The sequence below is a fragment of the Schistosoma mansoni genome, chromosome 2 (genome assembly GCF_000237925.1).
Source record: "Schistosoma mansoni strain Puerto Rico chromosome 2, complete genome".
Classification (NCBI taxonomy): Eukaryota; Metazoa; Platyhelminthes; class Trematoda; order Strigeidida; family Schistosomatidae; genus Schistosoma; species Schistosoma mansoni.
The window spans coordinates 1483953-1499556 of NC_031496.1; the positions used below are offsets into that span (position 1 = coordinate 1483953).

The 15604-nt window shown below is 37.4% G+C and overlaps 2 protein-coding genes across 2 annotated transcripts; one reads left to right on the plus strand and one right to left on the minus strand.

Annotated features, from left to right (window-relative positions):
* Window positions 1-369: 369 nt before the first annotated feature.
* On the plus strand, window positions 370-1210 carry Smp_170420 (hypothetical protein; the record flags this gene model as incomplete). Its single annotated transcript, XM_018795285.1, has 2 exons — window positions 370-666; window positions 986-1210. The coding sequence occupies 2 exons, from the start codon at window positions 370-372 to the stop codon at window positions 1208-1210; spliced, it is 522 nt and encodes a 173-aa protein (XP_018649613.1).
* An 8334-nt stretch (window positions 1211-9544) lies between these two features.
* On the minus strand, window positions 9545-15391 carry Smp_088720 (hypothetical protein). The gene is made up of 4 exons (XM_018795286.1): window positions 15339-15391; window positions 10187-10547; window positions 9924-10142; window positions 9545-9878 (listed from the first exon to the last, which is right to left on the minus strand). The coding sequence occupies exons 2-4, from the start codon at window positions 10481-10483 to the stop codon at window positions 9657-9659; spliced, it is 738 nt and encodes a 245-aa protein (XP_018649614.1). The 5' UTR covers window positions 10484-10547; window positions 15339-15391; the 3' UTR covers window positions 9545-9656.
* Window positions 15392-15604: the final 213 nt, after the last annotated feature.

Below are 15604 nucleotides of genomic sequence, written 5' to 3' on the forward strand. Positions count from 1 at the left end.
AACAAACAAAATTAGATAACTTATTGAGATATCTAGATAGCAGAAACAGGTTGCCAGATGTTCATGCAGGCAGCCTTCGATTGGCAATGCCATGGAATGCACGCTAACTAAAATTGTCCAAAAATATCTGTTGGTAACTTTGATTATCTAAGACACATATCTTTATCAAACGAATATGAAATCAGTCAGTGATGTAAACCATGAAATCATACAATCTCCACGAAATGTCTTACGGCAATATAAGTCAATTATTATCACAATCTGATTTGAATTTCAACTAAAATAGTGTTCTTTCCACTTTTCAGATAAACATTCACAATACAGTCATCAGTACATTGAAAGATTAGTCAATTTACCTTCACCAGCATCATGAATACCAACATTCTTCTTGCAACCACGTTTACAATTCTTTCACTTCACACTTCCATTGCTGCTCATATGAACACAAATCTAACAACTTCATTGACTATTAGCTTAGGATTGACGGCATTCGATGCGATTAGACAACAAGTGGTGAAGTTTATAAATCAACCAGATAGACCGACTGGTCCAGTGTTGTTTAATTTCACGGAAATTCAGAATAAACTTTGTAAATGGATTGAATTATCAGACACGGTTGGAGTTGAAGGACGATCTGATGCTGTACTTGTACGACATGTTGCATATGTAAGTTTCATTCACGTCCAAGTAAAATGGAAAATTCATTTGGAATGAACATTCAGCAATCTTCTATCCACTCGATCCACGATCAGATGGATCTGGTTCCTCTGGTGTCAAGTACATAGTGGATACTTGGAATTTGTCAGAATATTCGGGTTTTGTGATTGATCTAAATAGAAAGGGTAAAAACTCTAGATTCAAATTCACCATCGATGGCAAATGTTCGGAAACATTCGAATGTCAATCATTCGAGACGTATTTCCAGGTAATGTGATATTCAAATTTGTAGAATAATTGCAATCTCTTTTCTATGAAATCATTATAGATATCTAGAGGACGACAACAAATAAAACTACCATTTCATACATTTAAAGCAAACTTTCGGGCAGCACAGTATTCCATTTCACTGCCTTCATTTTTAAATCAAGTGTCTCGTATCAGTATACAAGCATATGATGGTCACAATGCTCCGCAAAAGGAATTCGGTTCAGGTTCAATCGAAATATACTTCATCACAGCACTCAAACTCAAACCAACTGGCTACTATTAGTGAATAGACACTGAAACGGTTCATGTAAAGCTAGTGGATGTTGGTTGTATAACTGTTTTGAACTTGAATGAACGATTCTGTCAAATAATCATTGAAATGTATTCATAATTTGCATTCTTTCGTAATCCAATATAATTTTCTATTTGTGTAATCTAAAATTCAAAAAATCGGCAATAAGTGAGATGTGAAGCAATTCAGTTGACTGGAGCTGTCAAGTAACAAGAGATTTGTTTTAGACCAGGTCGAAATGTTTACATACACTTTGAAATTGCACCATCAATTAAACCAAATAAATGATTAGGCAATATTAAATGATAATTTGTGAAGTGACAACTAATATCGAAATGGAAAGTACCTACTATCATATAGGCAATCATTTATATCATATACAAGGGTGATTCGGTTAAACTGGTTAAATTGTTCAACTATCATAAATACTTTCACAGATACAAGTGCACACTCACAACTCTGCACTGGCTCTAACTTCCATCAAGTCCAGATATGAATTGACCGTCAACTAATATCCGTTAATGTCAGTCGATAACCATGATTAAACCGTGTTTTTTTCTAGTTACACTGAATTATAAAAATCAATAGAAATCACCTTAACTAATGTCGTTTTCATAATTCCGATCGCGAATCAAAGTTAGCTAGACCAATGTTAAAAGCCTGGAAACATTTGAGAGCCACTTCATTCAAGTACAGAACTCGTCATCTGTGTAAATGCATGGCTCCACATCCGAAACCCTGTACTCAAAATAACCATGTCTACACTAGTGAATGGAATCAGTATGTAATATCCGTAGTTCTAGTGAGAAGCCGTGACACATGAAGTCCAATCATGTCAAGCGTGAGGTATTTATCCGTCTGGAGAAATGGATGAAGTTTGTACACCCTTTGTTAAGCTAATCATAGGGGGAATATTAACACTGCTGAACGCATACCTAGAGGTATATGGGTTGAGCGTTCCGTGTCAAGACAAGTTCGATCATCAGATGCAGAATAATGTATAGGCAATACTATATCTTCTCATACTGGGATGAACATTCTCTCAGTGCATCCAGGTGTTCAGTGGTGTTCTATCATTGACCATTTAATCAATTATTACCCATGTTCTTCAAACGACTGAGATACCCACACTGATCCGTCATTGAGTAGAGACGAATTTCATGTTTGTTTAGCCCCGAATTCTAATTGTAGTCTATAACTCATCGCATAATAAACCTGCCAGTTGGCATGAATTTATATCACACCTTCTGAATTCCTCCAACCACATTGATAGCTATGAAATCATCTCGTGAACCATAACCAAAGTAGTAACCAAACTATCCAACCAGCTCAATTTTATGTTGACCTTATCCGCACCAACCAAAGTGTATTTGTATAATGACTTCCAAGCACATCTTTGTTACCTCTTACCGTTCTGAATCACCAAAAGTTTACCAAAGCTCAAGAAATGCACAATTTCAAGAATATACTTCACAAATGTAAAGACAATGTTTCGAAGTACTGTATGTTTCGTATTAGTGTTTCTGGTTACTGTCCCGATATAAGTTGGATGGGAACATACAATGCAAACGCGAGCTATTCAGTGAAAGATTACAGTCATTCCATAATTCATACTCACGAAGACTGCTTTCCAATGTATAATGGTTTGACTAAATCTGTGGGGATGACTTTATTTTATAAAAACTATACGATTTGTCGATCACAAACTGTTTATACTACTGACAAATTATACATCAGTATGAATCTATGGTGCATCTATGTGTGCATCGAGGACCTCACCGATGATTAGAAGCTTGAATATCAGATTTTGTAGAATGCGCCTGACCTCTAGTATTCTGATCCGATATTCAACAGTTTGGATGGTTAACTCCAGTCAGTTTGAGATATTGAGAGAATCGATGGTACAATTTATAAGTGAAAATGAACTAAATGGTTTAGTTTGTACAGATTGGTGTGACTATTTCGTTGAAATACTTGTAGAGTTTATCATGAGCTTCTGTAATGTGTATTTAAAGTTTCGTTAACAAAATTTGTTGAAAGACGTCAGAAAGTTAGACAAATGATATCTTCTCCCAGTGTATCATGCTAGTAATCACTTTGAGCGAAATCCACAGTTCAATTGATGGAAATCACCAAATGAATAAAATGATAATGGATGAAATATTTCGAAACTGAAGCCATTCTTCAAACTGATTGTCTTTCATAGATCAAGCCAACGAGGTCAATATAGAAAATCACACGATTTCGAAAATGTCACAGTAGGATGTTTTCGCAACATTGTCATTGCTTATTGTTTCGAAACTCGTTGTGAACTACTTCAGACTAGTTTATTGCATTGTACACATCAGACGTGTATAAACGTGTACTGTCGTCATTTTATACATAAACAGGTGACAAGGAATCCATATGTGTCATCCCTTGACTAACAAATCGTGAAGTAATATCTGTCACTGTAAATTTGATCAATAATACGTACAAGAGTTTGCAAAGCATTACTAATCTTCACTTTGTGAACTGTAGTTAAGATGATTACGCTCAACGTTGAGTACAACCGATGAAACAAGAATCATTGCATTTCTCAATCTTTGTAATGACACTGTATTTATTGATTTACTAAATAAAACACTTTTGACATACCCTACAATTACATCTTGCATACAATATCCCCTTCTTCATTCTGATGATTGTAGTCCAACATGGATGTTTTGTGTTGATAGAGTGTATGGAGTTATACAAGTAATAGTTTTACAATTCAACATTGAGATATTTTTATTGAACATAAATCTGATCATTCGTTCAAGCTCAGCATCAATCGAACAAAATGAGTGTGTGCGATCTCATTTTCAGATGATTAGCTAGAGGCCATTCAAACAGCTCCCTCATATGATGTCGATTTGACAGAATATAAGTAGAAGGAATGTTACTCCAAACAGTGTCAATTATGGTACAAAACTGTTAGGTATTTATAGTTTTTAGTAGAAAAGTAATCATCATTATAGTTATCCAATCCGCACACAGGAGGTTTTTAGCATTGCCCAATAGGGAAGCTCCACGTAGTGGTTCTAGAATATTCTTTCAATAGCTGATAGGACGGAATATGTTCGGCCCCTTCTGGGATTCTTAGAGCTTCCTCAACTTCACCTGTGGACGGTCATCACACCTCCCCTCTGTTGTGTAAGATCTTTTTCTAGCATCTACCTGAAACTGGATTACCACATTTCTCTTGTGGCTCATCACTCTAGAAGTTTGTACCGGATTAGAAGTAACTCGGTAAGACATTAGGAACTTACTGATTACTTGTTCTGGGGTACCCTCTCCTCCTCCTTTGACAAGAGCTATTTTTATTGTGTCCACAAATCTTTCTGCTTGGCTATTCGAATGGGGATGGTACAGGGGAGACTGTAGATGCGATATGCCATTTTCATTGGAAAACCGTTTAAAAAAAGATGACATGAACTGGGTGCTATTGCTATTGACCTCTGGAACGCCAAAACATGCAAATAATCCTGACAAACTTCTTATTATACTCTTTGATGTCATTTTCGGCACGTTATATACTTCTGGACATTTTGTGAAAGCATCGATAAAAACCAAGTAATTCCTGCCTTGTATTATACCGGCGAAATCAGCGTGTATTCTTTGCAAAGGACTGCCCGGGTTTGGTCATGGTTGTGGTTCAGATTAAATTGGGTTCCTTGAGACCTCGAAACAAAACGAACAACCGCGACATTTTTGTTCTATATCATGATCCATCGACGGCCAGTAGGCATAGCTCCGAGCCAATGACTTCACTTTACTTATCCTCGGGTGCCCGCCGTGGAACTGCTTAAGGATTTGGTGTCGAAGATTTCTGAGGATAACAATACAGTGGTCAAACATGATGCAGGAATCGACAACTATCAAAGAATCTCGTCGACGGAAATATCGTTAGAGTTCTCCACGTAGTCTAGATGAAGGCCACTTGTTGAGTATGCAGCGGCGAACAACCTTCTCACAAGCTTCTTTAATGGCTTCGAATGTGACCGGAAGTCCGGGAACTGCCTCTTCCAATACTGTGTGAACCCCAGCCGCAACATCTACAAACACCTCCTCCCTTCGCATTTTATGGGAACTAATTAATCTTGAAAGGGCATCTGCCTGTCCGAAATCCGTTGTTGGTTGATACTTTATCTTGAAATCATAACCCAGAAGTGTAGTTGTTCATCTCTGTAGACGGTTTGCTGTATATACAGGGATACCTTTCTTGGATCCAAAGACTGTCAGTAGCAGTTAATGGTCCGTTAGTAAGGTGAACTGTCTTACAAACAGCATTTTATGGAATTTTTTACAGCGAATACGATGGAGAGGGCCTCATCTTCTATCTGACTGTAGTTCCTTTCTTTCATAGCCAGAGATCTTGCAGTGTAGGCGATTGCCTTCTCAGACCCGTCAGGGTAGGCATGTGAAACTACTTCTCCGATTCCATAGTTTGACGCATTTGCTGCAACTATAATTGGAAGATCTGCATAATAGTGCGTAAGCAGAAGGTTTGATGATAGGAGCTGTTTTCGTTTTAGGAATGCTTCTTGGCATCCGGTTGACCAGAACTATTCGGTATCCTTTTTCAGCAACCCATTAAGAGGAGTAGAGATCTGGAAGAAAAACGCCATAATGACTGACTATTCCCAAGAAAGAACTTAAAGTTGATACATCAGTTGGTGGCGCCATGGACTTGATGGCTTCGAAGTTTTCAGGATCAGGTTTTCTTTCCTTTTCATCGATTATGTATCCCAAATAGCGGACTTGCTCCATATAGAAATCACATTTTTCGGCACGTAATGTGAAACCATAATCCTCTATGCGTCTGAGAGCCGTATCTACCTTCTTCTCTAAGTCAGCGTAGTCTGTACCCATGTCATCGAGATATGTCGCAGTACCAGAAATACCTTGTAGCATAGTATCCATAACTTGTTGCAAGAAACTAGCACCCTATTGTCTGAAAGATAGTTTTCAACTTGTACAAAAACTGGACAATAGAAATGCTTCTGATAAATTCATGGTCTCATTTGACGTCTCATCGCTTTTCACAAATATACCTCCAGATGAAACGGCAGAGGTCATATGTGAGTATTCTGAACTTTTACGTTTACCAATTCACGAATCTAAACAACGTGTTCTACCGTCAAATTGATGGAGTAGCCATGGATAGCCCTTTGGGTCCAATTCTGGCCGACATATTTATGGGAAACCTCGAACAGAAGAAACTAAAGCATGTCATCGATAGTACCACACTCTACTGTAGATACATGGTTAACACTTTTCTTGTTTGCAACAATCACAAACACTCCATCAATCTACTCAGTTTGTTTAATAAAGCACACAAGGATATAAAATTTACCATGGAACATGAAGTTGAATATAAATTCCATTTCCTAGATATTGGAATTAGACGAACATCAGTGGGTACATTACAAAGATACGTTCATCGCAAAAACACCCGGAGTGGACTGTATCTCAACTACTACAGTTTCTGTCCAATGAGTTACAAAAAGGGTATTGTACGAACCCTTTTTGACCGCGCACGCAAAATCTGCTCAAATGAGTGTCTTGAAGAAGAAATAGCTCTAATCACTAAGCGCCTACGTGAAAAAGCATACCCGGCGAAATTCATCCATAAATACGCAAACGCCAACCCTCAAGTAAAGTATGATCGAGTGGAAAAGAAAACCTGCTTCTTATACCTACGTTTCAAGGGAGATGAAATCGCTGGAATAATTAATCACAGACTTAATTCTGCATTGAAAACGACCTACCAAGTAGCTAAACTGACAACGGTGTGGGAAACTAACTGCTCACTCAAACAAACTAAAATCGAGAAGTCCTCTTTTCTCAGTAGCTCCAACAGCATTTACCAATTTACATGTACATACCAAAGCACATACATTGGAAGAACCGAGATAAAAAAACATGTTCGCATTTCTGAGCATGTTCCTAAGAAACTGAGGCTGCGAGGGACCAGAGCTCTCAACAGTGCAATAGCTTAGCATTTACTCGACACCAGGAACACCATTGATATTTTTCATGCTTTCAAAATTATTAACAAACAAAGAAGTACGACTGCTCTCCGGTTTGCTGAAGTGATCGCGATTAAAATAATACTCAAACCGGATCTATGTATTCAAAAATGACAGTGATAAACTTCATACTACTCTGGCAATTCATTTTTTTGTTTTAGTGTTTTGGATATTAGTTTTATTTTGGTTAATATTCAGTTTTTATTATATTCCTCTCCCATTACCGAATTCTTAAACCACCATTTCACTAACACATTTAAACTTAAATATGAACGAAATAGCTTGATAGTACAAACAGTGTTGAAACTAAGACGATGAATATGCTACAAATTCACGAATATGGATTGTGTATCCTTTTATTATGTAAAAAAAGGATGATGAATATCAAGTGTATTCACATGGATTTGTGAAATCCCATCCATTTATTGTTTCAGTAATATCCTGTTGATCTTCTTTGATTGTAGGTTGATTGAACAGTTCTTATTTTGTATAGTTGAGATCATGAGTCAATGGAAGCTAGACTACCATGGCCGTCCAATGTTTCCAGGTATTCCATGAAGATCTAGCTTCAATTGACTCATGATCTGAACACTATATAAAATTACTAAAAATCTTCACGAAACCCCCTTCTGATAGTTCTCATTCCGGTTTGTTGTCTTGCATTATTAAATTGTCACAGCTTTAGTGATCTTATATCTGACTCCACTTAGATCGGACAAATGATCATTATCGAATGATTACTGTCGCAATATATATATCTCGATTATTCTCTTATATAATCATCGACTTAACTTGCGTTGGTGAGGAACGGAATTAAATAAGTCGAATGTGTATATTTCATACAGTCATTGATTAGATCGGACAGTCGGAGAGATCAAGTGAAGGAAGAGAAGAGAAAGGAGTGAAGTGAAATGACGTATGGTGGAGAAGGCATGTAAGCCAACTCAATTAAGCTAAACAAGCTCCTACACAATATCTCTGTTACTCAGTTTACGTTTCTTGTAAATAATTCGTAACTAATTGTGATAGGAACCAGTTGTTCTTAGACCATAACTTGTTGAGTGTACACGTCTTAAACACCTCATGAATTGAGGTTTTGTTTGGGTGATACTGAAAATTATTGGCAATGGACATGACCATCTCAGGAAACATTAAGAAGCATTTTATCCAATCAGCGTTTGACTAGAGGTTTTGCTAGAAACGTCACGAAAATGAAAAGTCACATGTAGATGTTCTGATTGGCGGATTACTACACTGCTACTATATTTAGTAGTATTCTAGAATATTCAGGAAAACCCAAGGACTTCTAAAATATTATAAAAAACCCTATATTTTCTGTACATAAATGAACCTTTGGAGTAAGGTGCTTCTCGTATATTTTGCTGCCTTTTTTGTCGTGTTCAAGTCGCTGTGTAGATTAAGCTAGCTTGGGGATTACGAGACTAGATTAGGATCTAAATATAGCGTTCAATCAGCAAGACATATCAGGTTTGTATAAAGCACTACGTATATTGAGACTAGTAGGTCCTGAGTTCGAATCTAGCGAGGCGAGGTCGTGGATGTGCACTGCTGAGGAGTCCCACAATAGGACGAGACGGCCGTCCAGTACTTCCAGGTTTTCCTTGGTGGTCTAGCTTCAATTGACTAACGGTTAGGGATGAAGAATTCAGAAGATTAGAATTCGGTAGAACACAAAGAGTGCATGCACCTTCACCATTGCAAACGATTTTGAGTCATGTCATTCAAGGTCTCTAACCATCGATTGCTATCATCTCGTGAATCCCAACCAGGTAGTCTACATCTACTAGCATGGCTCAGTTCAATTGTCAGTGACTTCATGGAATTGTGCCACGTTTTGTTTATATATAGTTTTGATAATTCAGTAAACACTGACTAATTTTTGAAATTTACTTCGTTGGTAATCTGATTATTCGGATAGGCATAACATATTTCTAACTATTAGCCGTTTGGATGCCGGCTCACTGGTCTGTCGGTTAATGGCTCTGGTGCGAGACTGGTAGGTCCTGGGTTCGAATCTCACTCGCGAGTGCGGGATCTTGGATGCGCACTGCTGAGGAGTCCCATAATAGGACAAGTTGGCCGTTCAGTGCTTCCAGGTTTTCCATAGTGGTCTAGCTTCAATTGACTCATGATTTCAACTATGAAAATACTAAATTCTCCACAAAACCCCCTCTGATCTATTTGAATAAGGTCCCAATCAACCAATGATCTTCATGTAGATTCCAAGCAACCCATGAAAACATTCAAAACTCTCAGGTAAATGTATTTATTGATGAAACTACTTAATATAAACTAAAAGTAATCATAGTATCCATATGTACTCCACATCAAATGATCTAGAATTCCTATCATCTCAGTTTCCTTTAAGCTGGCATTTGATCTTCTTTATATGCTGAAATACTGAATATTTCAATAGAACCTGGACCAAATTGCTTTTTCGGTGCAAAGATACCACCATATGATTGTATACCAAAACGAGATAGTTGAGTTATATCTAATGGTGGTGATTCAGGTCTCAGTTCTCCACGAAAGTATGCTTTAAATGTACTGAATGGTAATTTGATTTGTTCTCGTTCTCCAGATGTCTATAAGAAATCGAGTTATTCTACACATCTGAATGTCATAGTTACCTCGAAAAATGATTCATATGATTCACAAGTGAATATTTCTGAACAGTTACCATAGAAGATCAATTTGAAATTCGTATTTTGTCCTTGTCTATGTAGATCAATGACAACCCCCGTATATTGTGATAAGTCCCATGTATCTAATATATAATCGACACCAGCGAAACAAGCTCCACTTGGTTGTGGATTAAGTAGATAAAAGAAGATTGCTGATTGATAATTCTAAATAGATTATCCTCTTTCATTGGATATAAAAGGTAACTTACATATGCAATATGTGGTACGAGTATAGCCTTAGATCGTCCTTCAACTCGTACTGTATCAGATACTTCAATCCATTTACTAAGTGTATTCTGTGGATCGGTGAAATTAAACAATAATGGACTAGTTGGTTTATTTGATTGACTTATAGATGTCATGACTAGTTGTTTAATGACATCGAATGTTGTTATTCCTAAACCAATAGTAAATGAAGCTGTTAGATTTGTGCTCATATGAGCAGCATTCGAAGTGTGAAGTAAAAGAATGGTAACCGTGGTTGCAAGAAGACTGTTGATATTCATGATGTTGGTGATAGTAAATTGACTAATCTTTCAATGTACTGATGATTGTTTTGTGAATGTTTATCTGAAAAGTGGAAAGAACACTAGTTTAATGGAAATTTAAATCAAATTTTAATAATACTTACTTACTTACATATGCCTGTTACCCCTCATCGAGGAGCATAAGCCGCACACCAGCATCCTACATCCAACCCTGTCCTGGGCAATTCTTTCCAGTTCTTTCCAATTGTTATTCATCCTTTTCATATATGCTTCTATTTCTCGACTTGACGAGTTCTTTGGCCTTCCACTTTTCCGCTTCCCTTCCGGATTCCAAGTTAGGGATTGCCTTGTAATACACATTGGTGATTTCCTTAATGTATGTCCGGTCCACTTACAACGTCTTTTCCTAATTTCCTCTTCAGCTGTAGCTGGTTTGTCCTCTCCCATAAAACGCTAGTGCTGATAGTATCCGACCAGTGAATGTTGAGTACTTTGCGTAAACAACTGTTTATAAACAATTGTACCTTCTTGACGATGGATGTAGTAGTTCTCCATGTTTCAGCTCCTTACAGTAAGACTGTCTTGACGTTCGTATTGAAGGTTCTCACTTTGTAGTTAGTTGACAGTTGTTTTTAGTTGCATATGTTCTTCAACTGTAGAAATGCTGGCCTTGCTTTGCCAATCCTCGTCTTTACATCTGCATCCGATCCTCCTTGTTTATCAACGATGCTTCCCAGGTATGTGAATGTTTCCACCTCTTCCAGAGTTTCGCCATCAAGTGTGATTGGGTTGGTGTTTTCCGTGTTGTATTTGAGAATATTGCTTTTTCCTTTGTGTATGTTGAGGCCTATTGATGCAGAGGCTGCTGCTACATTTGTTGTCTTCGTCTGTATTTGTTTGTGTGTATAATAATTGACTTATATTACCGTACGACATTTTGTAGAGATTGTAGTATGGTGCGTACTACTGATGTCGACAGATATAAGTAGTATGTATCATTCATAGAAAGTGAAATATCTGACATCAGAAGGTAAAGAAGATCAATGAAAAGGGAGTGAGAATGGCGAATGATTGGTGTGGAAATGAAGGCATAGTGAAGGTTGAGACGATTGATTGTCATTTTTGAGAATGAAGTATTTACTGTATGGTTCTCCTGAAGGCCAAAGAAGAAGAGGAAGACTAAAAAGCACATTACGTCGAGAAATGGAGACAGATATGAGAAGAATGAACAACAACTGGATGGAACTAGAAAGGAAGGCCTAGGACAGAGTGGGTTGGAGAATGTTGGTCGGCTGCTTATGCTCCATCGGGGGTAACTGGCGTAAGTAAAGTAAGTCTCAGATTGTACTAGAGTGTTCTGTAATTCTGTATTTTCATACATACGATTGTCCTCAGTTGTGTTCTTGTCCACTAGGAGTAAAATTTCGTAGGTTACATCACTGACTAGTTTCTTATTAGTTTGATAAAGATACATATCCTAGATAACCAAAGTCACTAACAGATATGTTTGGACCCTTTTCAATCTGATCAATCAACTCTTCCAGACTAATAGATACTTTATGTTTAACATCAGTTAGCATTACTAGTCATTTTCAACCATAAACTAGTAATTCGTTGAGAGCATGTTTTCAAATACTAACAACTTGGACTTATCTTCTACATCTACATCTACCTCAAGTTTGTGCTGATGATGTCTTTCAGAAGGACGATGAAAACTAAAGATCGAACCATTCAGCTCAGAGAACAAAACTTCATCAACATCTAACGACTATTGTACACTAATAAAAGAATATTCAGAATATATATAAATGGATTACTTAGCATGTAGACGTATTCTATTGATGTACGTACATCAATCTGTGACAATCGACTTCTTTTGGGGTAAAGGCCCCACCACCACGTTCAATCCTCCATCAGTTTATAGACACTGTGCTGCAAGAAATTCTTGGTATTTACTTAATTACTTACGCCTGTTATTCCTAATGGAGCATAGGCCGCCGACCAACATTCTCCAACCCACTCTGTTCTGGGCCTTCCATTCTAGTTCTATCCAATTGTTGTTCATCCTTCTCATATCTTTCTCCATTTCTTGGTGTAATGTGTTCTTTGGTCTTCCTCTTCTCCTTTGGCCTTCAGGATTCCATGTGAGTGCTTGCCTTGTGACGCAGTTTGGAGATTTCCTCAATGTGTGTCCTGTCCACTTCCAGTGCTTCTTCCTGATTTCCTCCTCCACTGAAATCTGGTTTGTTCTCTCCCAAAGGAGGTTGTTGCTGATAGTGTCTGGCCAACGGGTCCGAAGTATCTTGCGTAGACAACTGTTAATAAACACTTATATCTTCTGGATGGTGGCCTTCGTCATTCTTGATATTGAGGCCTATAAGTTGAATGAACTAAACTGCTCAATTCAAAGTATCGAAACTATTCAATGGTTTTACGTTAGCTGGAATAGTTTCAATATCTACCGAATGTGTTGTATCCACAGCATTCATTCAGTTTTCCGTTGATTTATAGGAAGTAATTCCATTGCAAATTTCATAATACTCTAATTGATTTATCCACAACTATCTGCTATAAGATTCTTCAACTTAACGTCATCCAATATGCTGGATGAAAAGTTGAAATACTATAGAGGTTGAAGTAAAACCTTCAATAAAAAGTACACTTCAGGACCCAGAACTCATTCATCATATCAATGAAAACAACAACAAAGTACACTAGATCTTGAAAATTGCAAACAAATTAAAAATTTATCATCAGTCTGGGGTTATGAAGATTGTTAAGTTTTTGATTGAGATCATGAATCGATTGATGATAGACCACCATTAAGAACCCGGAAGGACTGGATCATTGGATGCTGGCCTGCTCGGTGATCTATAGGTTAAGCGTTCGCGCGCGAGACCGAGGGTCCTAGGTTTGAATCCTGTGTGTGGGATGGTGAATGCGCACTTCTGAGGTGTCTCATACTAGGAGGAAACAGTCATCTAGTATGTTCAGGTCTTCAATGGTTGTCTAACATCAATCGATTAATAAACTCAATCAAACACTTTAAAATATAACTGATATCTATAATGTTCATAATCTTAAACTACTATTGTATGTTCATAGTTGAAAGTGTGAGTCAATTGAAGCTAGACCACCATGGAAAATCTGGAAGCACTGAACGGCCGTTTCGTCCTATTGTGGGACTCCTCAGCAGTGCGCATTCACTACCTCGCCTCGCGAGATTCGAAGCCAGGACCTACCAGTCTCGCGCCAGAACACTTAACCGACAGACTACTGAACGGGCATCTATGGTGCTAATGTTTATCTTCAACTACTATTATATGTGTTAAACAGTTTCATGTGTATTCCATAATTATACTTATTTGTTGGAATATTACATATTTTCCTATTCTACATTCGAAATAAACAAATAAATTAGGACGATGGGTACTTGACCGCATTACATCAGTAAATTCATATGCCGATTCTCAAAAGTCTTCAATCAAAAGACAGGAATACTTTGAATAGTTATACATCCTTTAGATTGTAGATGGCGTTGAGTCTCGATTGACTATGATCACCACTACAGTAAGATTACTCGCCCGAAAACGACTTGGTTCCTTTGATTGCTCGTGAATCAGAAGGCTGTAATTAGTCCAGACAAAGTATATTTATTGACGATCTCATGGTATCGAAAGAATACCGAGACGTGCCAACGAGTACAGGCAATAAGGGCAGAGCGTAAGAAAGTTCGGACAGACAAGGCGGGTGACCGAACGAAAAGTAATTTTGATACAGTTAAATAGCAACGAGTACGATAAAACAATCACTAATACAATTGGTTATAAAGATGTTGGAATTGGATCGGACATACATTAAGGAAATCACAAAACAGCATCACGAGGCAATCCCTAACTTGGAATCCGGAAGGGAAGTGGAAAAGAGGAGGGCCAAAGAACTCATTATGCCGGGAAATAGAAGGAGATATGAAAAGGATGGGCAACGACTGGAAAGAACTGGAAAGGATTGCCCGGGACAGGATTGGATGGAGAAGTCTGCTGTGCGACCTATGCTCCTCGACGACGCCTTTATGTCTTTTCTTGACTTTATTCTAGAACTTCTATACACTTATAGCATGACAAATTAACGGAAATGCTTGTGAAATCTACCATAAAAGATTTTCTAAAAGATTAATCTAAGTGACTTATTCAAAGATATAATTTGGGATTAATGAATACGAAAATATCATCATCGATGAATATGGAAGATCTAATGAAGACATAAAGGTGAGGATTAGCAAAGCAAGGATAGTATTCTTACAGTTGAACAAAATATACAACTCAAGATAACTGTCAAACAATATATAATTCAGAATCTTCAATACGTATATCAAGGTAGTTCTACTGTATGGAGCCAAAACATAGAGAACTACTACATCCATCGTTAAGAAGGTACAAGTATTTATAAACAGTAGTTTACGCAAGATACTCAACATTCACTAGCTGGATACTATCAGCAACAGCCTCCTGTGGGAGAGGACAAACCACGATCCAGCTGAAGAGGAAATTAGGAAACGACGTTGGAAGTGAATCGGACATACAGTAAAGAAATCACCAAACTGCATCACGAGGAAAGTGCCTACTTGGAATTCTAAAGGTAAACAATAAAGAGGAAGGTCAAAGAACGCACTACATTGGGAATTGTATGTAGACATGAAAATGATGAATAACAAGTGGAAAGAACTTGAAAGGATTGTCCAGGACAGGGTTAGATGGAGAATGCTGGTGTGCGGCCTTTGCTCCTCGACGAGGGGTAACAGGAGTAGGTAAGTAAGTAAGTAATGTGAAAATATTAATAGTATATTTCTCATTAATGTTATAAACAAACCAACCTTTTAAGAAAAAACCTATACTATCCTTTATTCCAAAATAGTTACCAAGTCGAATAAATTTTCTATATTTTCAGGTTATATATAAGGTCAAATCAATAAAGTTAACCCTAAGTACTAACCTAATTATTGGTTCAGTTTAACCAATGGTAACTATTATAAATGAAAACAGATTTTAATAAATGAGGGTTTTTAAGTTTTCAAAATAAACAATAGAAACCATCGTTATGACATACGATTTGACATAGTAATAATAGAGATATAAAATT